The sequence below is a fragment of the Passer domesticus genome, chromosome 2 (assembly GCF_036417665.1).
Source record: "Passer domesticus isolate bPasDom1 chromosome 2, bPasDom1.hap1, whole genome shotgun sequence".
NCBI lineage: Eukaryota > Metazoa > Chordata > Aves > Passeriformes > Passeridae > Passer > Passer domesticus.
This window is the reverse complement of record NC_087475.1, coordinates 25,084,376-25,109,259: the sequence shown is the minus strand read 5'-3', so window position 1 is coordinate 25,109,259 and position 24,884 is coordinate 25,084,376. Positions and strand designations below refer to the sequence as shown.

Below are 24,884 nucleotides of genomic sequence, written 5' to 3'. Positions count from 1 at the left end.
AGCGGGAGCGGCGGGGCGGGGGGAGCGGGGTGCCCCGGGGAGGCGGGGGGCCCTGGGGCCGCTTGTTCCGTAATCACCGCGCCGCGATCCCCCAGCGGGGCCGGGATCGTTTCCAGAGGAAATGCGGACGCTGCCCCTATTCTCCACTAAAGCGAAGCGCCCGGATGACTTAGTGCTGTTTAATTAACAGGGACTAAGAGCGGCAGCCCCGGCCCTCCCTGGGTGGCATTTCCCCGCGCGCGGGGGCGGCCGCGCGCGGCGTGGGCGCTGTGACACACCGCGCGGAGGAGCGCGGGGCCGCGCGCGTGTGCGGGCAGGGCTGACGCACGCGCGCGTGTGTGCGGGGGCGTGCGGGGGGCGCCCGGCGCTCTCGCACGGTCGGAAGCTCCGCCCGGCGGGTCCGCAGCACCTGATATGGCTCCGGCGAGCTCCGCCGGCGCCCCGCCGCGACCCCCGAGATGGCGACGGCCGGCACCGGGGCTCGCCGGATGTGCCGCATCTCCCCGCCGTGCCCGCGCCCCCCGCGCGTTCCGCGCTGTGCGCGCTGAGAGCAGCGGCGACAGCGACGGGCTGCGCTGCGCCCGAGGGGGGCCGGAGGCTGGGGGCGGGAAGGCGGAGGGGCGGGAAGGGGGCGGGGGGGCGAGGCCGCCGCCGTCCAACGGCGTGGCGCCGCCTCGCTGCCGAGAGCCCGCCCCGCCGCCCCATTGAGGGCCGCAGCCGTCCTTCGCGCTGCCCGGCGGCCAATGCGGGGCGGTGCCGGCGGCGGCGGCGCCCCGCCCCGTCTCGGTGTGTGAGCGCCTCGGTGAGGCGGCGGTCACGTGTTGTTTTGCTCTTTAGTTGGGGCACTCGGTGCGCGATGTGTTACTTACGGCGAAACTCCCGCCGGCGCCGGCAGCAGCAGCGGCAGCAGCAGCGGCGGCGCTCGGGGAGCCTTAGCGGCGTCGCCGGTACTCGAGCCGGGGAGGACGCCGGGCGGCCGCCAGCAGCACCCGCTGCCTAGAGGTGACAGCGGAGGATCCCGCTGCGGCTCGGAGCACTGAGCTCTTCTACGAAGGAATAACTTTATTTTACCTGCTTCCCTCCGTCCGTCCTTTTTTCTTTCTTTTTTGTTTTTTCGCCGCGGCGCTCGGGCTCCGGATCCGCGCAGCGTCGGCGAAAGCGGCGAGAGGAGCCGGGCGGCGCTCCCGCCGCGGGGCTGGGGATGGCGAGCCCTGCTGTGCTGGGGCTGCTGCCCCCCCTGAGCTCCCCGCCCGGCCCCAACCTGAACAACAACAACAACAACAACCAGGGCGTCAGGAAGTGCGGGTACCTGCGCAAGCAGAAGCACGGCCACAAGCGCTTCTTCGTGCTGCGGGGCCCGGGCGGCGGCGGGGAGGAGGCGGGGGGCGCCCGGCTGGAGTACTACGAGAGCGAGAAGAAATGGAGGAACAAGTCCGGGGCGCCCAAGCGGGTGATTGCCCTGGACTCCTGCCTCAACATCAACAAGCGGGCGGACGCCAAGCACAAGTACCTCATCGCCCTCTACACCAAGGACGAGTACTTCGCTGTCGCGGCCGAGAACGAGCAGGAGCAGGAGGGCTGGTACCGGGCTCTCACCGACCTGCTCAACGAGGGCAAGGCGGCCTGCCAGGGGTCCCCCTACCGCCACCTCGCCTCCCCCTTCTCCGCCTCCTGCGGCGCGGCCGCCGCCTCCCTGGCCGCGGCCGGCGAAGACCTTAACTACGGGCTGATCGCGCCGGCCACCGCTGCCTACCGAGAGGTCTGGCAGGTGACGCTGAAGCCCAAGGGCTTGGGTCAGAGTAAGAACCTCACCGGCGTCCACCGGCTCTGCCTCTCGGCCCGCACCATTGGGTTCGTGCGCCTCAATTGCGAGCTGCCCTCGGTCACGCTGCAGCTGATGAACATCCGCCGCTGCGGCCACTCCGACAGCTTCTTCTTCATCGAGGTGGGGCGCTCGGCCGCCACCGGCCCCGGCGAGCTCTGGATGCAAGCGGACGACTCGGTGGTGGCCCAGAACATCCACGAGACCATCCTGGAGGCCATGAAGGCGCTGAAGGAGCTGTCCGAGTTCCGGCCCCGCAGCAAGAGCCAGTCCTCCTCCTCCTCTTCCTCCGGGGGGGCCGGCGGGCCCGGCGGCAGCGGCGCCTCCGCCACTCATCCCATCACCGTGCCCGGTCGCCGGCACCACCACCTGGTCAACCTGCCTCCCAGCCAGACCGGCCTCCTCCGCCGTTCCCGCACCGACAGCCTCGCCGCCGGAGCCAGCACCAAGTGCACGCCGTGCCGGGTGAGAACGGCCAGCGAGGGCGACGGCTGCCGGGTGGGCTCTGCGGCCGGCAGCCCTATGAGCCCGGGCCCTGTGCGGACCCCCCTGAGCCGCTCGCACACGCTCAGCGGCGGCGGGGGCCGGCAGGCAGGGAAGCTGCTCCCGGTGCTGGCCGGCGGTGGCGGCGGCGGGCTGCAGAGCAGCCGTTCCATGTCCATGCCCGCCTCCCACTCGCCCCCCTCCGCCACCAGCCCCATCAGCCTCTCCTCCAGTAGCGGCCTCGGCTCCGAGCCTGCCCACCCGCATCACCCGCAGCGCCCGTCCAGCGGCAGCGCCTCCGTGTCCGGCTCCCCCAGCGATGCCGGCTTTATGTCCTTCGACGAGTACGGCTCCAGCCCAGGCGGTGACCTCCGGCCCTTCTCCTCCTCCTCCACTGCCAGCAACCGCAGCAACACCCCCGAGTCGGTGGCCGAGACCCCCCCAGTGCGGGACCCGGGGGGCGGCACCGACCTCTACGGCTACATGGCGATGGAGCGGCCCCCGAGTGGCCGCCTCTGCTACCGGCCCTGCCCCGACGCTGCCGGCGACAGGTGCCATCGGAAGCGGACCTACTCCCTGACCACGCCGTGCCGGCAGCGAGCCGCCGCGCCGCAGGTTTCCTCCGCCTCCCTCGACGAGTACACGCTGATGCGCGCCACCTTCGCCGGCAGCGCCGGTCGCCTCTTCTCCTCCTGCCAAGCCGGGGCTTCCCCCAAAGTGACCTACACCCCCTATCCGGAGGACTACGGGGACATCGAGATCGGTTCTCACCGCAGCTCCGGCAGCAGCAGCACCAATCTGGGCCCGCCGGCAGTGGGGGGAGGAGGGGGAGATGATGACGGCTACATGCCCATGACCCCCGGTGTGGCCGCAGCCTTAGGGCAGGGAAGCCGGGGCAGCGATGATTACATGCCCATGAGCCCCACCAGCGTGTCTGCCCCCAAGCAGATCCTGCAGCCCCGGGCAGGGGTGGGTAGCGGGTCCCCGGGGAACGGGAGCAGCTACAAGACCAGTTCGCCTGGGGAGAGCTCCCCTGACGATAGCGGGTACATGCGGATGTGGTGCGGCTCCAAGCTGTCCGTGGAGAGCTCAGACGGAAGGCTGAGTAACGGCGACTATATCAGTATGTCCCCTCGGGACCCCCAGAATGGGCCCCAGGCTCCCTCCCTCACCCCCCCGGACTTCTTTTTTGCCCCTTCAGGGCATGGGTCCAGTGAGCCCTCAAAGCCCAGCTGCTATTCATACAGCTCCTTACCCCGCTCCTACAAGAGCCAGGGCTTGGCAAAGGACAGCGACCAGTATGTCTTCATGAACTCCCCGGGCAGGATGATCCCGGAGGAGGCGGTGTGTGGAGCGAGCCAGTTGCCTGCGGGCACCTTCGCCCCCTCCAGCCACACGGTGCCTTCGCCCCTGCGGCACAGCCGGACCGAGAGCTTCCTTAGCCAGCGGTGCCAGCGGGTGGCCCGGCCCAGCCGCCTCTCTTTGGACACCTTGCGGACGGTGCTGCCCAGCATGAATGAGCACCCTCTGCCGCCTGAGCCCAAGAGCCCCGGTGAATACATCAACATTGACTTCGGGGATGCTGCCGTCTATTCTCCGCCCTCGCTGCCTGCTGACAGCCCAGCCTCCTCCCTGGGCTCAGGCACGGGGCAGAGGCGCTCCCCTCTCTCTGACTATATGAACATTGACTTCGGGTCGCAGTCACCCTCCCAGTCGGGCACGGTCTCAGTGGGCTCCTTGGAAGCTCTCTCTCCGGGTTCCTCCTCCAGCACCAGCCAGCCCAATGGGCGCTACCTGAAGGCGGCTGTGGGGATGGCTTGTTCATCCAGCCCATCGGATGGCGGTGATTACACTGAGATGACCTTTGGCATGGCCACTACCCCACCTCAACCCATTGTTCAGAAACCAGAAAGTGCCCGAGTCACCAGCCCCACATCTGGTGTGAAGAGGCTCACCCTCTCTGGGGTGGAGGCTTTCATTCTCTCCAGCCCTCCCCCAGACCCTAATCGGGGGGCCAAAGTAATCCGGGCAGATCCCCAGGGGCGGAGGAGGCACAGCTCGGAAACTTTCTCCTCCACCACCACTGTGACCCCAGTGTCCCCCTCCTTCGCACACAACCCCAAACGACACAACTCGGCCTCGGTGGAGAATGTGTCCCTCAGGAAAAGCGAAGGCCTGGAGGAGGAGCAGGGTAGCAGTCCCATGTGCCGGGAAACCTCGGCTGGCTTCCAGAATGGCCTCAACTACATCGCCATTGATGTGGTGGATGGGTCCTTGGCAAACTGTGACAAATCCAGGTTGAAAGCTAGGCACCTCCTGAATGGGGGCATCAATGGAGTAGAGATGAGCACCTATGCCAGCATAGACTTTCTGTCTCACAACCTGAAAGAAGCCAGTGCTGTGAAAGGTGAGTAGCTACATCTGACAGTGCTTGCTGTGTGTGTTTCTGCTGTGTTACCATCACAAGGTTGTGTGTTGTTGTGTAGAGCACTATCCCTCTTTGCTTTCTTAAAAATCACTTTTATCCCTTTTTACATGTCCTGCAATAAGCAGTCTGGGAGGAACTTGGTGGCTCTTTGTATGAGGAAAAAGGTTTAATTTTGGAATATTTATTCATGTTTCAGTACTACTGTGCTGTTACGTGTTTATGCTTCTGGGTACCCCACGAGAAGCTGCTGTTTACACAGTTGCTATGTTTGGGCTGCATGCAGAGTTTTCTTAAGTAAGATTTTGGAAAGTGTTTAGAAAATGTGACCTAAATAGTTTGTTAATGCAACTTCTAAATACTATTAAAAAAATGTAAAATGATTGAGTTAAAACCAGCATTGTTTGACTGAGGACATCAGATTACAGAAACAATCCTTGGCTCTCTAGCTGAGAAGGTCTGTAATATCAAATTGAGAAGGATAAATTTAATAACGTGGTTTTGAAATACCTTATCTCTTGCAAAAGTTTAACAGTAAATCATAGTGAGCATGGAATGTGAATTTTAAAAATGGTAATTCTTTCCAGAAGTCACTATATGCTTGAGCTGTTGTATGCTGTATCACATATTTCACTTAAGGGCCCAGCCTGTGTTGTAACAATGTGCCCAGTTGATGGCTCATGGATTGCAAATGTTGGGTGTCAAACTGAAGAAATCTGAAACTTAGGGTTAGACAGAATTTCGATTTTCAATATGCAGCTATTCCTTTAATTAGGTGCTGGTTATGCTGAGAAAAAAAAAAGGAAAGAAACAAATACACTTCCTTCTTCCCCAAAATAGTACTCCAGCTTCTCTCAGTGAGTGAGGGATTGTACAGAACTGGGGGCTGGTTGAGGAGGGTGCAGAGCAGCCAGTCTGTCAAGGAGGAAAAGTTAGTAAGGAGACACTTGTAAGGATGCTGTTGGCTCTTGGATTTATGCAAGACATGGTAGTCAAACCCTTATGCATAGATAGCTGTAACATGTGTTTATGGGTATAGCTGGGTGAAATGATAAGCCGTGTAGTAGCTGCTTGGAGGAGAGTAGGTATTTCTCTGTTCACAGTGCTGATAGAGGCATCGATAACAAGTGAGCAGCAAAAGCTTGTAAGAGCCACTTGCAGGGTTTTTTTCCTTGTGTTTACTTAGTAGCTAGTTGATTTTGAAGAAGAAAATATTTTCTCTTTTGATAGGAAGTACAGGAAGATGGAAAAGATGAGAGAATCCACCGTTTGCAGAGCAAGCTTTGAACCTAATTAAGACGAGAGGATTGTTGAATGCAGTGTCAGAGTTTGAAAAGATGAAGGCTTATTCTGAATGACTGGAAGGGTTGAGGGCCGACCCTTATTTGTCTCTTGCGTTTAGTTTTGCGGGGGTCGCTTTCAGGATCCTCGCGGCGGGCCCGAGCCCGGTGCGGATGCTGCAGCCCCCGCTCTCCTTGCCCGGCCTGGGATGGCGGTCCCGGGCGCCAGCAGACGATCACGCCCCTTGCTTTGCAAACGGATTTTCCGCAGAAACGAGGAGCTTGTCTTGAGCCACCTACAGCCCCGATTGCAGATGAAGCCCGGTGTTGGGAAAGAGCTATTTCCACAGCATTCCCCAAACTGCTGACCCTGAGGGGGGTGGGGGCGGGCCCGGTTGCCGGGAAAACCCGGCGCGGGAGCGCGGCCGCAGCAGGCGGCACGCGGGAATGGGAGCGGCGGGCGGTCAGATAAGGAGAGGGAAACGACCGCTGTCCTTCCCATCCTGTAAACAAAAGGATAATGCCGAGAACGCAGCCGTGCTCATGTGGTGCGCGGCTTACGGCGGAGAGGGCTCAGTGCTGCTGCTGCTGCTGCGTGTGTTTGTCCAAGGACGGTTATAGGCTTGTCTTTATTTTAATATTTAATCTGCATGTGTGTTTGTTTTTCCTCTTTCCCGTAAGCTTCTAAACGCAGATCACATGGAGGAGTGGTGCGGGGAGGCTCGTTGGGATTGACCCTATCTGTAGGAGGTGGGCTGTCTTCTCCAGCACCTCGCTTCCCTGAGAAGGGTGCCAGCCTGTAGGGTGCACTCAGAGGTACGGGATGCAGGGATGGATGGATGCAACCAGAGTCAGGTCAAGGTAGTAAGGAAGAACCTCACACCACCAGCATCCTCAGCCGACAGTGGGGTGGGTACCAAAAACGGGGCATCAGGTTAATTGCACTTGTGGCAGCAATCTGGGAAAGTAACAGCGTGGGGAAGGAGAAATACATAATAAAGGACTTCATTGGTGTAAGTTTAATCAAATAATAAACTTTTGCAAATTGCCTAGTTTCCCTTTTGGTTTTCATTGGGATTTCACACTGAAGTTTGTTTATGCAAGGCCTTCTGCCAGTGCTTAAAAAGGTCACCCAGAATTTTGCTAATGTATTTGAGTTTCAAACATTGTGGTTAGTGAATACTAAGAATTTTACGTTTTACTGAGAAACATTCTGTTTAAAGAAAACTGTATTTTGTGCATAGAAAAGATTACTTCAACAGTAGTAATTTGGGTAGATTTGAGAAAATGTAATTCTGTAAAAATTACTGATTTGCACAAGAGAGAGCTTATATAATCAGCATTGTTTGTTTAGTTTGCACTTTTTTCAAACTTTGTTTTTAACTGCGTTAGAAAAGTGAGAAGTTTTACTTCAAGAGTGGCTTGCAGTCATTTTGAAATGATGGAGATTCCATTTCTGTTTAATACTTAGAACAGGAGACTCTTGAGATCCACAGTATACATACAAGCTCCTTGTCATTACCTTCTCAGAAAATTAATATTTTTATTTGTGCAAAATACATGTAAAAAGCCATGCAAAGAGTTATTCTTTAAGGATTTTGCTTTGTGCAAAATACATGTTAAAAATCAGTTTGACTTCTTCCTTAAGGTCTGTAGCAGTAGTTATATTTTCATGTGGATAAATGCTTTAAGGAAAATTATTTGTATAATTTAAAGGTGGCTGGCTTCCATGTGTAGTGCATTTCTCTGCTATCAGTAACTTGCCTCTGCTGTAGGGATTGCTTTGCTTTTGGAAATCTCTGTCCATATTATCCTGTCGTGGCAAGAACAAGGAGTGCATCCGCAGCTGCTGTCAAAACAGAACAGTTAAAATGTTGCTTGAAATTGTTGCTTCATTTGGTTCTGCTGTGTTCTAAAAATATGCAAATATTTACGAGTTGGAGAAACAATTGCCTTCATCTGATATGTAAATAAAATAATACTGTTATTGGTGGGTTCAGACCTGTTACTTGCTAATAACTAGCCTTTGTTCTTAAACTATGATTTTTCTTAAACTAGTTTTTGCTTAGAAACATGGATGGACTGTGAATGGATTTCATTATTTATGGAGATGTTTACACTAATTTTTCTCTTAAAGTATAAATTATTTATTCCAGTATATTTATGAAAGATTACAATCAACAGTGATGTGATTTTTTTTATGATGGATCTTAGTTCTGAAGTCAAAGTTGAAGTCAGATAGGAGTTTTGTTTCTGTGTCATTGGGATTAAGATTTTACCCTTTGTATGTAATCCTGGAATTCTTAATTAAGATTACCATTAAATTTAGTGGGTGTAAAATAGGGAGTTTTCCTTAAACTAAATCACCAGAGTGGGTTATCTTTAGTTTTGTTTTCTTTTCCATTCACAGAGTGCTCTGTAGTTTCAACTTGTAAATGTTTCTAGTAGCTGGCCTAGTTTTCTGAAATTGAACAGATACTATATGTAATCATGCAAAAAACCTTGAGGGCTGTTTCCCTCCTGTGTCAGTTTCTTTTGCCTTGATTTGTTTGAAGAAGTCATCATCTGTAATACATCTGCTTAAAATCTTAGTGAGGTGATTTCTGATAATAATGATCGTCCCCTTGCACCTGCCTTGTAAATTAGCTTTTAGTTTTGTGAGGGTTTTATGGTTGCATCTAAATAAAAAAGCTTATCTTAAGAAATCTCTTTCTCTGTCTTTCTAATGGCATTTTAGATTGTGGAAGACATAAACTTTGTTTCCTCTTTCTCTGGGATTACTTTACACAATAAATTGTATTATTAAGTTGTTTTTTTTGACCTCTTCATATGCCAACTGCCAAAAAGTTTTGGTTCTCAGAGTGACATGAGAATGTTCATCCCTTTAACACAATTAATGCTCATTTTAAAATTTACTTGTTGAAAGTATTAAAAGAACTATATGCTGTGTTAGAAATCTATACATCTTTTTAAGTCTTTTTTGAATAAATCCATTGTAGTAGTTTCTCTTACTGCTAAGAGACATCAAACTAACAGCAGAAAGAACTGAGCTACTTTTAATACCTTACATAGCTTGAGTTTTTAACTCACACTTAGAATTAAAAATTTGAGGTTTTCTTTTAAACATCTCAAAATTCACTTACGATTTTTCAGGTGTCACTTTGCAGGTGACCAAACCAAAAGGGTTGGATCTGAACCTAGCAGTGCCACTCATGAAACACAAAATGTAAACTGAAATTATCTGGGATTAAATGAAGCTTTTCATATTTTAAATTATGTTGATTATATGGGTGCCAGCTTGTTACAAGCAGATAGAATATCAAGACATCTATCAGACTTTTTTTTTTGTTTTATATTTTAAATCATGTTTAGCTGTACTGCTCATAGGAAGAATGTCATGGTTACTTTCAGTCATTTAAGATAAATTGCTGTAGACCAAATTGAATGGTGGGTTTGTTCTAAAATGAACCAGTACAGTCATTGCTCAAGGCAGAGGAAATTCTTAGGTTGATGATTGCTTCTGATTACTTGATTTCTTTCAAGATAGCTACAGAGACTAACGTTCGTTTGTAAGTAAGAAGAATAAAGTGTTTGAGTGTTTGAGCAGAAGGAATATTAGGGCACGTTTTATAAAGTGGGGTTGGTTTATTTTTGTTGTTTTTGTTTTTTTAAAAAATTTTTAAAAGAGAGACAAACATGGGTTTCTTTACACTTGATTTACTCTTATTTTTAAATAGTGTTAATTACACTAGAATGCTGAAGTGGTTTATAAGCTGAAACTCAGCAAGCATCCACTGAAAAATTTAGGCAGTTACTGTATGGAATCAAACTTCCCTCCCTATTCAGCAGCTAAAAGGCAGCATAATTACATCCAGGTATTTTCTGTCTATAAGTTTTTCTCTAAAAGTACCATTAATATGTTTCTTTTTAAAGTAATAAACATCTAAAAAATGGTTGTATCTGTGGCTTTTTTCTTCTGAATTCGTTGAAATATAGTATACTTTTTATACTGGTTGTCCATATTTTTTTTTTGTGTGTCTGTGTTCATTGTGTTAGTCATGATACAGCAAATTTTGTGGAAGTTTTAACATTAAGTTGATACACGATGTGTAATATCAATGTAAAGTGTATATGTTGACTGATTTGTTAAATTAGGATGTGTAATTTTGAAAGTTTCACAACTCTTTTTTTTTTGTAGTTTCTTACAGTGTTTGCTTTGAAGTGATCTGTGTATTCATGGAAATCAGTATTATCCCTTGAGTTCTCAGAAGATGGTGTTAGTGACCTCCAAAGTTCAGATATGTTTTCTTTGTGTCTGTTGTCTGGCATGTAGTTATTTTTAAAGTTTTGTGTGTGTGTATGTAGGGGGTCAAGAGTGGCAGCTTTGAAAAGCCAAGTTCAGCTCAATAGTCCCGTTGTTGCTGCTTGTTGAAAATGCTGCCTGTCCTGCAGCAGAGTCTTGAAAGGAAAACTTGTTTGTTTGTTTGTTTTGTTGTTATTTGGGGTTTTTTTTGCACTTGTGTTTGTGTCAACTGCCTTTAGCTATCTAGCATGTGTGCTTCTTGGATTAGTCAGTGTGCCAGGGCTCTGGAGGACCAGCAGCACTAAACAGAACCAGCAAAGGTTGTCTTTTAAATGCAAGTTATAAAGTAGCATGCATTTTCCCCTTCATCTCTGTCAGCTTTGGAGGAAGCCAGGATTACTGGTTTAGATTGTATTTGCAGTTTCCATGCCAACGCATGTAGAGTAGTGAATCCCTTAGTTGTAGGGTTGTGTCTGTAGTTAACACAAGCTTTTAAAACTTGGGTATTGCAAGCCTGATGCAAACCATAGCAACTTTTGCATGGATTTTCTTACATCTTTACAGAGGGTCACTTGAAAGTATTTCTTGGTGTGTTAAAGTGCTAACACATCTAGTAACGTTTGAGGCTGGCTCAAAGACAGCAGTAGGTTGTAATCTCTGTATAGCCAGTTAAACAGTAATGAGTAACTTTCCTGAAGAATAGGTGAGTGCCTACTTATTTCCATGGAGTTATGCTATCGCTTGGTAGCTCAGGTGACAAATTGGATACTAAACTGGCAATGTTCAGGAAATATTTTCATTCTGATTATGAGAAATCCCTTTAGAAATTAATTTTAAAGACCAAGGATAATATTTGGAGTTCTGTTACTATTTTTGCTTTAAAAAATACTTTAAAACAGTCTTAATTGGTTTTATCAGTGATGGTGACCCCAGTTTGTGTATAGCTGTATCCAAAATAGTAATTTTAGTAAAACAAGTCCTTGCTCACAGTGCAGGCAAATACTCTCTGGAAAGAGGCTTGCTACAAGTGAACAGTGGGGAGATACTTTCCAAAATAAACATATTTGATGCTTGGGTGGTTTTTTTTTTCTTTATTTTCAAATCCAGAATTGCCCATCTCAGTTAAATAAAAGTCATTTCACAGTGTGTTTTTTATCTCAGTAAATCAATCACAAAAATAATTAGGAAAAAACAATTCAAGACACAAACCTAAGCCCCCACCTCTGATGGTGACATCTACACTGCAGAAGAGTAATGTAATAGCTTTATTGCATAGATTAGGAATGATTCAGTGTTTTGTTTACATTATTTGTCAATCTCTTCAGCATCCTAGAGGAGAACACTTCCTTCCTGGCAGATGGCAGCCCCAGGGCCATGCACCTGCCATTACAAGCACTACACAGTAGTAATCTACCCCAGCATCGCTGTTGACAAGAGGCTAATGGTTGGAGACTGTCTGCCTGACAGCCTAAACAAAGTAGGAACATATTTGTCCTTCAGTGAGGGTCTGAGAGATCTTAGGTAGGGCAGGCAGGACAGTATGCAGAAGAATAATTCTCATTATAATGGGACTTAGTTTAGATCTCTTTGGTAGCGTTTGTAGAATGAGCCACTTGTAAGATGATGCTTCAAAAAGTGTGTCAAATAAGGGATTTTCTGTTTCTGTGGCAGAGCGATGTGGCGTGTGTTAATGGCTCAGTGTTGGTGGGAGAAGGCTGGCGGGATCGCGCTGTCCTCTGCGGCGCGGTCTGCCCTCGCTGCCAGTGCTCAGCTGGAACATGGGGCCATGAGCGCCCGTAGAAAGTCAGACTGTCTCTGTTTCAGTGGTGTGTTTGCATAATGCATTCCTATTTCAATAATTTGATTGGTAATTTTATGTGTTTTCATTATGACATTAGACCACAGTCTCTTGTTTTTTGTTCATTTCTCCTAACGCCTGTGTGTGCCTTTGCTTTTCCTCTTTGAAACTAGTGTGGGCGATGTTTCTAGGGGATGCTACCCAAGGCAAGGGTATCTTTGAACTAGGCCAGGATGTTCTTTGCTAAATTTAAAAACTACCCAAATATTACCCAGAGTTTGTAGGGTATTAAGCAGGATTACATGACGCACGGATTAGACATTGTTGAGCAGCTTGTTTTTGTTTGAAGGGGTCAGAAATGGAGGCACTGGGGCTCTAGTGTGATGCCAAAATAGCAAACTTGCTGATAATCATGAACAGCAGAAGTTTCTTAGAAACAGTAGAGCACTTGGCAGAATTTTCCAAGCTTTCTCGAAGTGATGCTATAGTAAAATTTGTTTGATATGTGCTGTGACATAAAACTTGTGGTTCTATTGAGTTTCAATTTCCAAATCTGTTTCACTGGTACTTTAAAGTAGACTAAGAACACCACTGTAAGTGCAACTCGAGGCAGAGGACTTAGATTCTCTTCAGTCAAAGACAAATCAATAAATCTTTGCAGTAACAGTGGGAAAATCATGTCAATGAAATAAGATCTAGGCTGGCTTTGATTAGGCTCTTACATTGTGTCCACTAAGGCAGTATATTATTTAAAAAAGTGTTTATGATAGTCATGTCTACCTCATTAAATTGAGTGGCATTGTCAAGTTAAGGTAGGGAATCAGCATTATGAAGACTTTTTTCTGTTTTGGGTTGGATTGCTTTGTTAGTGTTTGGGGTTTTTGTTTTGTTTGCTTGTTTGTGATTTTTTTTCTTTGTTTGGTTTGGTTTTGCTTTGAATCTAGGCTTTTTCTCACCAGAAGTCATGATATTGATTGGACAACACAGACAGTCTTTTGGGGCCGGGTTAGGCTTAACTCTTATGTAGAAGTCAGTGATGTTGAATAGTTGCTCAAGAACAAGAGAACAGTAATGTTTTTTGTTTAGTCTGCCTTTGCTGACAGAGATAATTTAGGCTATAGAAACTTACTGATAATGTTGCATTTTAGCATTATTTAAATAATAAGAGTAGAATTGACAAATGGATGCAATCCTTACCAGTTTTCTAGTTAATGCAAAACTTCTACACCACCAAATTGATGGCTTCAAATACCATGGTCTCTCCCATGCTTGAATTACTGTGAAGTTATGGAGTGAATTTCTTATGTAGCCTTTCTGCTAGTTCCTCTGGTAGTGATTTTTTCAAAAAACTCCAGTGAGTTGTTTTTAGTTTACTTGAAAAGACAAACCAAAATCAGATGATGTGTCTAACCAAAATTTTCACTTATACCTAAAAAAGACTTCTTGTGATGGAATAATGAAATTTGGAACTGGAAGGTGGAGGTAGAGTTCTCCTGAAAGTCAGTTGCACTTAGTTGTGTTGTAATATCATTCATTTTTACATCATAAACATATTGTAAAATTTATAGGAGGCTGGATCTTCTACAACAGCTTTCATTCCTGAGCAATTAGTTCTGCCAAAATCAGTGAAATAGAACTATAATAATATTGCTTCTTTAATATAACAAAAAGAAAAATTACACTTTCATCGTAACAATCCTGTGCATAAATGATAAATTATTTCTCCGTGGTGATTACAATGGAAATTGTTTGTGAACTATGGAAAGTCACTTAGTTTAAAATTATGTACAACTAATCAGTTTTAATCTAGCATAACATTTCAAACATTTATGTTTGGATTTGGAGTCAATCTTGTATAACAATACAAAGTGACATTATTTTCTGAATGTTGAAGTTACAGAATTAGTGCTCATGGTTATAGAAGATTAGTTATATGGACGAGCATTAGAAATAAATATGTATATATATATACATGTCTATATATGACCCTGATGAACAGAATACTTGAAAGAATTGGCCATAAACTTAAAACTGTTAGTACTTACTGTTTTACAATCCCAATAGTCTAGCAGTTTGTCTCACAAATACCAGAGAGACTCTTGACATTCACTAATGAGTGCTAGGATAATATTGCTTTGTTTTGGATAGCTACAGAAAGGTGACTTATTATACGGTTCTGTTTTAATCTTCAAATGTCAAATGAAAATTCAGTGAAAAAGAGCTTTTAACTTTAACCTTGAATGGTGTATTTTCATATAAATGGTAGATTGTGTGGGCTCTAAATAAATAAATAAATAGATGATAATTGGATGTTGAATGTTAGCCAGTAGGATGATTTCCAGCTACAAATGCACTTATGTATTTCAGCACTGTAAGTGATTTCTAGTTTAGGTCTTCTCTTCCCTCATACTACTCCTTCCCCACTGTTAGTGTGAATATTCAAGGGACAGTAAACTGAAAGGTTTGTAAGATGGGGTAACATGAGATTGTGTATCTGTTACTAAAAAAAAAAAAATCAGAACTTGATAGTAGTGAAATATTATTGATTTTTAGTGGAAGTCAGATTCAGCCCTCAGGAAGTAAATTGATGGACATTTATTTTAGTACATGTACACTTGACTCTGTGAGGAAGTCAAAACGATAGCTTAGATTTTGGAGCTTGAGTGAGCACCGTGGAACTGGTGTGCCTGAATGCAGAGAGAGCAGGACTGTGCTGTGGATGGGCTGTGTAGGGTGTTTGGATGCCAGGTTGCTGTTTGATGGACTCGTTGTGAGGGTCCTTTAGAGAGTCTTCTGAGCCTGAAATTACTCCTTAAGTCTTGAGTGTGCTTCATCAGTCATGAACATGGCAAGCTTTAACTTGCCATACTGGCCAGTGGATGCTACCTTGTCACATTAAGAGAAAATGCTGCAGTATTTTCTATTCTTCTCACTCCTCAGTAGATGTTTTCAATTTTCTGTGTTCTCATAGATGGTCTGCTGTCACTTTTACAGGGTGACAACATTTTAGCCTTACTGTTTTAAAAACACATACTGGGTGATTTCCATGATATTTTGTGTCAAGTAGATTTGGGCTGGTATTCATCTTACTTTGCTAAAATATTTTACTCTACTTTGCTGAGAAATAGTACTGATTTAGTGCAGCTCACGCTGTATCTTTAATAAGGCACAGGAGAAACAGAATAAAGGGTTTATAACAATAAAAAAGAAAAGGTGCTGGAACTTCAGAACATGTTCATAGGAAATAGTGAGTTATTTTGAGAAGTGATGCAGAGGAGACAACTTTTACTCTCCACCCCTACTGGAATGAAGTCTGTGTATCCTGTCTTTAGTCGGGTGTCATAACCCCTTTATCAGGCACTCATTTTTTGCCTGTCTTGAGGGATTTTCCAATTTGTTTTCTATGGGTTACCTGAGTAGCTGATGCTTCATTCTACTCTGAAAACAAAGTTTTATTAAGTTCTGCTGAAGCTGTGGACAAAGAAGTCTTTTATTGACTCTACATGTTACATTTTTTTTGCAATCTTAATTTAATTTTTTTACCATGTAAACCCATTATTTTATTGGGCTGTGAAGTGGCTTTATCTTATTCATTAGCATAGCTTTGTTGTGTGTGTTTGTGTACCTGAGTAAGATCTTAGTTTTGATTCTGTAGTCGAACATTTTAGTATGTCTCAAAATACATTAACTCATTATTTACATTAGATATACATTATTTTCTTACTCCAGGTAAGAAATAACCTTGATTGTGCTTGATACATAAAAGCCTGTTGTCTCATATGTGGTAATTTAAAATTAATTCAGAGGCAAGAGGAATTTGTGTAAATTCTGATTTAGTTTAGGAAAAACATTGAAAATAAGTGGGACAGGATATAGTATACAGTGGCTATGACTGTAATGGTTGGAATGAACAGCTTTACCATCTGTCTTTTAAGTTTGAAATTCTGTTTCTTCATTGAATCATGGAGGTTTTTTCCTAATAGGTGTGGTTTTTTGGTGTATATGGTGACAGTATTCTTTAACTTCCCTGTTTCTGGAATGTAACTTTTAATTTGACAGAGATTTCCAAGACTTTTTGTAGCAGTGATGAGATATTAATAGGGAAGCTCAGAACCATTTCTCCTCTTTGTCTTAGGTAATTTTTTGGCCATTTGTAACCACGTAATATCTTTCTGGAATAGTAATAATTAATTGCTTCAATTAATTTTTCAAGATATTTTAGCTAAAGATAGCTACTGGAAATAAGGACTTCTAATACAGTCCACAGAGTATTTTGTACTGTAATTTGACAAGCTTTAATATAGAGAAGCCTGTTCATGCTGGGTTTATTTCCTATATATTTTGTGGACATGGTTACGTGATTTTGTCCAAGACTTATTTCTGCTCTATAGAAAAGTGTATCTGTGGTCTCTTGTCTCAAATGTAGATTGAATCTGATTTTTTTTTGTTTTTGATGATGGTTGTTGGAGAGGCTGAGGCATCAAAGTGAAAGACATTCAAAATTGCTGTATCTTTTGTTAGTGCCTCAGGTTGCTTGGCTGCTTGATTTTTTTCCTTGTTGTAAACAAGCAGCTTGTGTTTGCTGTAGAAATGTTTTGGTAGGATTGTGTAGCCCAGGCGGGATGGGATTATTTGCAAGCTGAGGGAGGATATTCCAGAGGAGGCAATTTATTTGTGTTTTTCTTAATAGGTTTTGTGAAATTCAGCTGTGCTGGGATCCTGTTTTGGTCTGATGGACACGACTCTAATTAAAAAGGGAGAGGCTGTAGGTTAACCACAGGACATGAGAATCTTAAGGGACCTTCATGTATGTGTCATAAGTGAAGCTGCTTCTTGTCTTCTGTGTTGCAGATTGCAACTCAGCTGTCTCCAGTGTGTTCTAAGGGTCTGTGTTCCTGGGTTAGGTTTCCAGGTATATGGTGATTGTTTTGAATCTAGCCAATGCTGTTGCACTCTGTGCAGAACTGTAGCAATAACTGTGTGATGCCTACATTTGCACCTTAGGAGCCTACCAGAAGACTCCTCTTCAGAGAAGGATCTGTCTTCCCTAAGTAGTCATTAAAAGGATACAGGTGCCTTTTCAGTATGGAAGAGGCTGGTCAAAGCCTCTTGAGATTGGAGATGGGCACAAAACCACCTCCCTTGATCATAGAGGGAGCCTATATGCTTGGCATAAATGGAACGTCAAACTTCCAGAGATCTGCAGTTTCTGAGCTCAACCTTGCTGTGCAGTGTCTTATTTTCAGCAGAAAGACTTGAAATAAGACTGATATTTGTATGTGGATCAGCTGACATAGTTATGTATTCTTGCTTGACCTGGACTGTACTTTAGTTAGTTGATGATATATTGTACTTGTTCAGTAAATGTGAAATTAAAAGGGATTTGTGTTCTCTCTAGCTGTGCAGCTTCTGCACTGTTGACTGAACACTTTTCAATATATTTCCTGGTCAATCCCAATATGTGACTTAGGCAACAGTATCAGGGCTTTGGTGCTTTCAAGCAAAATTTGCCCTTTTAAGGTGCAAATGCCTTGGGGGAAGTACTGGTGTTCTCCAAAGCATTTCTTCATGGCAGTGCCTGTGATCTTTCTGTTCTTCTAGAACAGCATCTTAGCTTAAAGTCTCAGCTACTGCATTGTATCCTACAGGAAGTCATAGTTCCTTGGTATGATGTCCTGAGGTGTTCATCACACCTATTAGAGATGTCCTGAGCAGCTTTAAAGCACTGGGATGTTGGCAGTAGGAGAAAATGCATGCAGGTCTTGATGTGCTGGAAAGCCTCCCTGAAATTTAGGGGAATTCTCTGCTAAGCATCTTGGGACTAGACCCAATCTCTAAAGTATTCCATTTTAAGTGACAAAGATGGGATTTAATCTGTTTTATAGAAACAGTCCTGGCAGCATAATAAAATTTCAAAAAGATGTGAGTGTCAGTTGTATGGTTGTGTGGTCAGACATATTGTTGTAAGTAAAATGTATTTTTTAAAAAAATGCTATATTGGTGCTGGTGAGCCTTTCTTAGAAAATTGAGTGTAATTGCTTGATTATAAATATATTTGCTGGCAGCAAATATGGGGAGCATAAAGCAAATAAAAGACACCTATGTAAGAGCACTTGGGAGAGGAGGTAAAAACTGGTGAAACAGTAGAGTACACCTCTGTTTCTGTAAATACTTATTGAGAGCTCGTATAATTACAGAAGAAAGTGTATCTTGCACTGGAGCTAGTAATGTTGCAGGTAATTGACACTAATTTTTTGGATCTTTTTAAAGAAATCCCTTTGAAGCTTTGAGAATAGTGTTGTGAAACACACTGTGCTCTGAGAGCATAGTATTTTTCATACTTTAACAGGTTTTGGGGTTTTTTTTGGTTTTTTTTCTTACTTGTTTCTTCTTGAGGGAGGTAGTAAAATAAGTGCTGTTTTCTAAACTGAGATTGATTGCATGTCTCACATATTCCTGTTCCTGAGGGTGGCTGAACTTGGTGCTTTGCATTCACCTTACCTTTCTTAAAAATGCAGAGCTTTAGTATCTGCTTGGTCTTGTAGAGCAGATCATTCTGGGCTGGCTTCACTTTCTTTGCAGTAAACTTATTAGATGGGGAGGATTCAAGGTGCATCCAGTGGACTGGCAACAATTGTATTCATTCAGTATAATCTGTGTTTGTTGCTTGAAAAAGAAAAAAAAAATGTGGGTAAGAAAGAGGACATAATTATATGCTTTCTGCTTTCACAAATTATTTTCTGACCAGCATCCAGTTTCAAAACTGGTGTTCTCAGAAGATTTAGCCACCTAAATTACTTTTCTAAACAGCTCACTAAGCTTTTTGCTTCTGCTTTCCAACAGAGTATTAGTTAGCTTCTGGGAGTGATATGTAGATGACATTTATCATGTCTGTGTGAAAAAAAATGCATCTTTTCCTTTCATGTCTTAATATAATACCAAGTTCTTTATGCAATAAAATCCATATCAACTACAGAAAGAAACACTTATTTATCTCTGGATTAAAGTCAGAGTAAGAAGTTACAGCTGCCCATAATATTTGTTTTAAAAATGCAACATAATTTTTTTTCCCTATAATTTCTTAGCAAAGTGTTTTATGCAAAGGAGACTAGAAGACAATTTCTAAATAACAAATCCAAGTTTCATTCTTTGAGACATCATTTTGTTTTGATTACTGAGACTATTGAAGGAATAGTGGGAGATGTCTGCTGGGGGACTGTGTTAGAGTGGCTGTTTCCGAGAAGACTTAGTGGGCTTCTGTAGAGTGATAAGTATTAAGGCTGAAAAATGTGAAGGTGTTGAAATTAACAGGGTTGGGGCACCCTGCTAAATTTGTGATTCTGCCTTTCAGAAAGTATGCACTGTGCCAAGGGCTGCTAGTCTACACTACCAAGGAAGTTACGAAGAGCTTGGCTCATGGTCTTTGACAAGCTGGCTTGTCCTTATAGGTAAATCATTGGAAAGTAAAGAGAACTTTGGGTAGTATCTCCATTTGCAAAATCCATATCTTGGATTTTGTATGCAGCTGCTTTTGACCCACTGTAAGAGAGAGGAAACTGGTTTAGGGGAGAGTATAAACTGCTTCAATGCAGCGCTTTTGTGTTTTATTGCTCATTTCACTAAATGGTTTCAGGGAGTGGTGATATATTTTCATCATGGAACATGATGAAACTTCTTGCCTAGCTTCATCTTTTCCTGACTTCTCTGTTACTGACAGATTCACATTGACAAGGGTGAGGCCGTAAAAGATCTCTAGAGAAGTATTGATAAAACTGGAAAACAATCCTTTAAAATGTTTATCCTACTTCAGGTTGCTCAAGAGTTTTAAGCAGGGATGTGGCAGAAGAGAAAGTTGTAGGGAAAAGGTTGCCTTCCTGTGCATGCCAGGTTGTTCCTCTTATGCTTTCCCTGCTTTCTTTTTCTTTCACTTCTTGCCCTGTGTATCTCTTCTGCAAGAAGATGCATTTCTCTGGACATATCTCCTAACCTGAGAGTCCAAAAGCTGCAGTAGCCAGCTAACATTTAGGATGTGACCATCCAGTGTATTTAGGTGGGTGGTGAGATGCCTAAGTGAATGTATGTCCTGCCAGGGCTGTTTGTCTCCTTGGTAAGCCAGCTGAAGGTCAGTTTACAAAACAGGAGGGTGGTTGACTGTGAAAGTTGAGGAGAGCCTTGTGTTTTAAAACATGCTATTCTCTGGAAGATAAATGTCTTCCTCTAGGATGCTCTTGTAAATCTGAAGCCTCTTTTGATACTAGGTGCCTAAGCCCATTTGGCAGTGATGGAGGCAGGGATTAGTGTTTGAAAGAGTGCCTGGATGTAGTGTTTCTGTTCCCCTCTCCACAATATTTATTAGGCGAGAGCACTTACCTGGGGCTGACCAGTATCCAGTACCTTTCCGGCTGAAAAAAGATCTCAGTCACCTTTTCCCCCTCACCTCCTTATGGCATGTCTTAACCGTATATTGTTTGGTAGAGTGCTCTTGTTCTTTCTTACTGCAGCTGTTTTTATGGAATAATTAGGTATCCACTGTAATGGAAAGGGAGACTGAACTTGACTTCCCACAACTTACTTGAGTCCTTATCCTGGTTCCTATGAATATTTAAATTTTTAATGTGAATTTTTCTTCAGTTTAACCAGTGGAAAATATTACTTTTTATCCCAAGTGGGAGAGGGAAAAAGCATACTTTTAAGCTCTTTGAGAACACTCTAATGTTGTGTTTTCAGGCACGTGTTTTCAGCCTAGTGGCTCAGGAGCAGTTCTTGAACTTTGGTGTTTGTCCAGTGTTACCTGGAATGGCAGTCAAGCTCTCACTTGTGGATCTGAACCAGAAGTCTGATTGTAATGTTCTGGGGTTTTTTTCCATCTCACTGTTACCTGCTGGAAATAAGACAACTAAGTTTGATGGCATTTCAGTTGGCAGTTGTGTGAGAATATCAAGCTCTGCTTCACAAGAGCTCTTCTTCCTTGTCAAAACTTGCTGACCTTGTTAATGACTACTGATACAAATTAGAAGAGGCGCAAATATGCCTTTGACATCCCAGCTGAGCAAACTTCCCAGCAATTGTAAAGGTGTGTAAAAGGATATAATCTCTATTCCTAAAATGTATACCAAGTTGTATACCTGACAGAGTGTGAGATCTTTCAGAACTCTTTATTTATCAGAGTCCAATATAAAATAGGGCAGAAAAATTGTTGCTCAAAAATCACTGTTTCTTTCCCTTGACTCTAAGGAGTTGGAATGACTGGCTCCTCATAGGATGAGTAGGTCAGAAATGCAGAGGTACCCACAGAGTTTGGTAGAATTTAGCTGAGCATTGCCTAGTAGATGCTTTTGGGGCAGGCATGGTGATTCAGTTGCTGTTGTGTCTCCAGAGATAGGGTTGGTAGGTAGCTCAGTGTGTTAGTCACTGATCCCTTCCAGCCTTGCTCTTCATCACTTGGAAGGTGAGCATGTTGTTTTGCAAAAATTCTGTCTCTTAAGGAACTTCCAGCCTCACTTTGTGTGCAAAGTGGCATTGCTGGAGTTCCCACACTGCTGGCAGGCTGTGGCTGGGAAAAGCTGTGCTTTCCCCTTGGTGTGGGGAACAGAGCTGTAAATTCAACCCCACTGAGGCCGTGTTTGTGGTGTTGGGTGTTGAATCTGCGCTGATACAGGAATAGTGTGATGGTTGTAATGTGGGAGGCAATTTCATATGTATGGTGATGGTCATCAACCAGGAGCATGACTTTTGTTCCACGATGGTTAAGTGCTGTGTGTACTGTGGGGTGGCTCATTGACTGGCTGCCACAGACAAATCTCTCCAGTGGCAAATTTTCTGTGTATCTTCCACATCTGCTGCTGCTGCGTGTGTGTTTCTGTCCTTCTTACAAGCCTCCCAGTGGAAGGGCAGAAGGAGCAAACATGTTTATTTTCTAGCATTTTGTTTACTCAGAGAAAGCTGCTTGATTTTGTTTTATTTCATGTAATGCTTTTCAATGGTTGTATATGCAACTTGCAAGGAAGAGGATAATTGAACATATTTAAGATAGTACTATGTTGAGGGGTTTCTGTCTATTTTATTTTATCCCTAAGCATGGGATTAAATCCCAGCTACACAGACTTGTTTAAAAGTACACATTGTCTGTAGCTCTGAAATTAAGAGATATAATCACAGCTGTATTAAATTAATCCTGGAAAAATGAGCATGTCTAGTTTCTTAATTTTAAATTAGAAGTGCCTATATTTATTATAATTGATATGGAAAATGTATTTCTAGACCACTAGAAATTCATTATAATTACATTTGTAAGTTTAATCCTTTTCTTTTCCACATAATTACATTTTAATGTTTAGTTATTAGTACTACAGAATCTAAAAGAACCTTGACAAAATTATTTGAAACACAAATTACATCAAATTCTGAAGTCAACTAAGCATAGTCTACATTCTCATCTGTACTTTTTCAACAGACTCAACTGTTTAAACTCCAGTGCAAGATCATAGGTAAAATAAGTATTTATCAGGTAAATATATGGCATCAAATAGAAATAATTCTGTTTTTTAGTGCCTTTGGTTAAAAGTTGATGCTCATTAGAAATTCTGGGGGATTCTTCCATGACAGCCAATGAGCATTTTGACCTCTTGACAGTATGTTTGGGCATACAAACCCAAAAGGTATTTGCAGGTACTGACATGCAACATCTTTTTCCAGATAATCTAGAAGTTTTTTTCCCACTTTTAATCTTTCCCCAAGGTTATATTAATGCAGTTCAAAGGGATAATATTCTAACCATTTGACATAAGAGTTAAAAGTACTGTCAAGCTCGTTTTAATATAGGTTGCTGTGGATGCAGAATCCCTTTACTACTCTAAAGAAACTTCAGTGATTTTTTTATTATTCTTATTATTATTTGTCATGAAGAATCTATGTTGACCAGATGCTTGCTTTTTTAAATTCAGAAAACAAGAGACATATCTGAACAACATTATGTACTGTTTCTTAGTGGAATAACATATCAAAAGAGCCTTGGTGCAGCATGTTTTCAATTATAATCAACCATGACTTGTTTAAAAAATAAAAATAATGTGGCTTTTTCATTTCATGGTTTAACTTGTTTTTCTCATCAAATGTGGAAACATTTTACTTTGGATGGATATTATTTGTGAGCTTTGTAAACTTTTAAAGCATACTGCTTCATGTTTTCCTGCAAAGTTGGTAAAGCAAATATTTAAGCTCTGATTGAAACCTGTTCCTCTGAAAGTGTCTGTGCTCAGCTTTATTTGGTAAGAGTAGTCCTGCTATGTGGAGCACAGGTTCTCTGGAATTACTTCTGAAGAGCCATAGCTGAGCACGAGTTGTACTGTTATCTTTAGCAGGGCTACCTATGACGTTAAGTACAGTATTCATTGCATTGCTTAATGAGAGTTGGAGCCAGCTCAGGATTTGGTTCCCACTGTGCACTTCCCAGTGGTATCCTGGGTAGCAGTCGGGCTGCAGCTGCGTTTGGGTGCTTGGCCAAGTTTGTGACCTTATGATGTGCGTGCCTCCTGTGATGCCCCAGTAAGGAAGCCCTTGGAGGTGCAGTTCTCACCACCTCTGGTGCTGTCAGTGCCTGCTCAGCAGGGCTTTATTACCATCCGGCCTGTGCTGTTTATTTCCACCCTCAGCCCCCCTCTCTGCTCCACTTGCCTGCAGGCTGCTGTGGGTGGGGATGGTGCTGCCAAGGCTGTGTGGGTGCCTGTGACCCGTCTCCTGCCGGGAGCCCAGCCACACAGTGCCTGCTGCTGGAGAAAGCTGGAGCGCTGGGGGGGCAGTGTAACCTGCTGATGGAGGCTGCACTGGCCCTTTTTCGATGGCCAGCAGCTTTGCCCAGGGTCATGCATCTCCTCTCAGGTGTCTGGTGTACCAAAGGGACCTCTCTGTGAGTGGGACTCAGTTCCTTGGGCTGTGCTGTCTCATGGCCTGGCCTGATGCCTGTAGATGCGCGTGTTGTTAACCTCCGGTTTGGTTGTATCAGTAGGATTGCTCTTCCAGGAAAAGTTAGTTAGCAGGATCACGGCCTTAATCGATTTGGCAGACAACATGGGGAGGAGAAACAAAGGGATAAAGCCACTGAGTGATTTGCCTGGAGTCAGGGCAGAAGCCTGCAGCAGAGCTGGGGGTTCTGTGTCCAATGCCTGATGTGCTCTGGCAGTCACACTGCCAGTGGAATAAATTTACTGATGATGAATAACCAGCAATGTGTTTTGCCACAAGCCACATGAATAACTGTTTCTGCCTGCATGTTTGTTAGCAGATGAGAATTATTTTTAGAAATTAAAAAAACTTGGTTTTGCTGCTTACTGACTTTGAAAATTAATAAGCAGAGTAGATCTTCTTTAATTGACTAACCATTGTGTTCTCTTCACAGTGTATTTAGCAAGTCTGTGAGTATTTTGTAGTTTCATAGCAGTTTATGTGTGTGTTTATTCTCTGATTTATTCTCTGAGAAGCACTGGTGGAATCAAATTACTTAAGTAGTTTTGGAAACTCAGCAGTGATCATGGATGCTTTTCTTAATAAAGCTCAAAACCAAGAGGAAACTTTGGTATTGACAAGAGTGCTGGACTTTGTATTTTGATTAGTGCATGTCTATGGGGAATGAAGCTACCAAAGAATATGTTTGTGTGCTGTAGGAATTTTGAGTTCCTGTATAAAGACAGTGTGTACTGCTGTGACTTGCTGTGTGAGTGGAAGGTTGACCTAAGGCTTGAAATAAATAAAAAATACTAATCACTGAGGTAAAAATA

The 24,884-nt window shown here is 44.1% G+C and overlaps 1 protein-coding gene across 4 annotated transcripts in view; it reads left to right on the top strand.

Moving 5' to 3' along the window:
* Nucleotides 1-825: 825 nt before the first annotated feature.
* IRS2 (insulin receptor substrate 2) overlaps nt 826-24,884 on the top strand; it is a 28,996-nt gene continuing 4,937 nt past the window's right edge. The window contains exons 1-2 of one of the 4 annotated variants that reach the window (XM_064407783.1): nt 826-4,712; nt 6,692-6,826. In XM_064407783.1, the coding sequence (XP_064263853.1) occupies nt 1,202-4,712; nt 6,692-6,813 (3,633 nt within the window). In that variant the 5' untranslated portion in view covers nt 826-1,201 and the 3' untranslated portion in view covers nt 6,814-6,826. Of the gene's footprint in view, nt 4,713-5,960; nt 9,591-24,884 lie in introns of those variants that run through there. The other 3 variants (XM_064407782.1, XM_064407784.1, XM_064407785.1) reach the window with 3 other exon arrangements.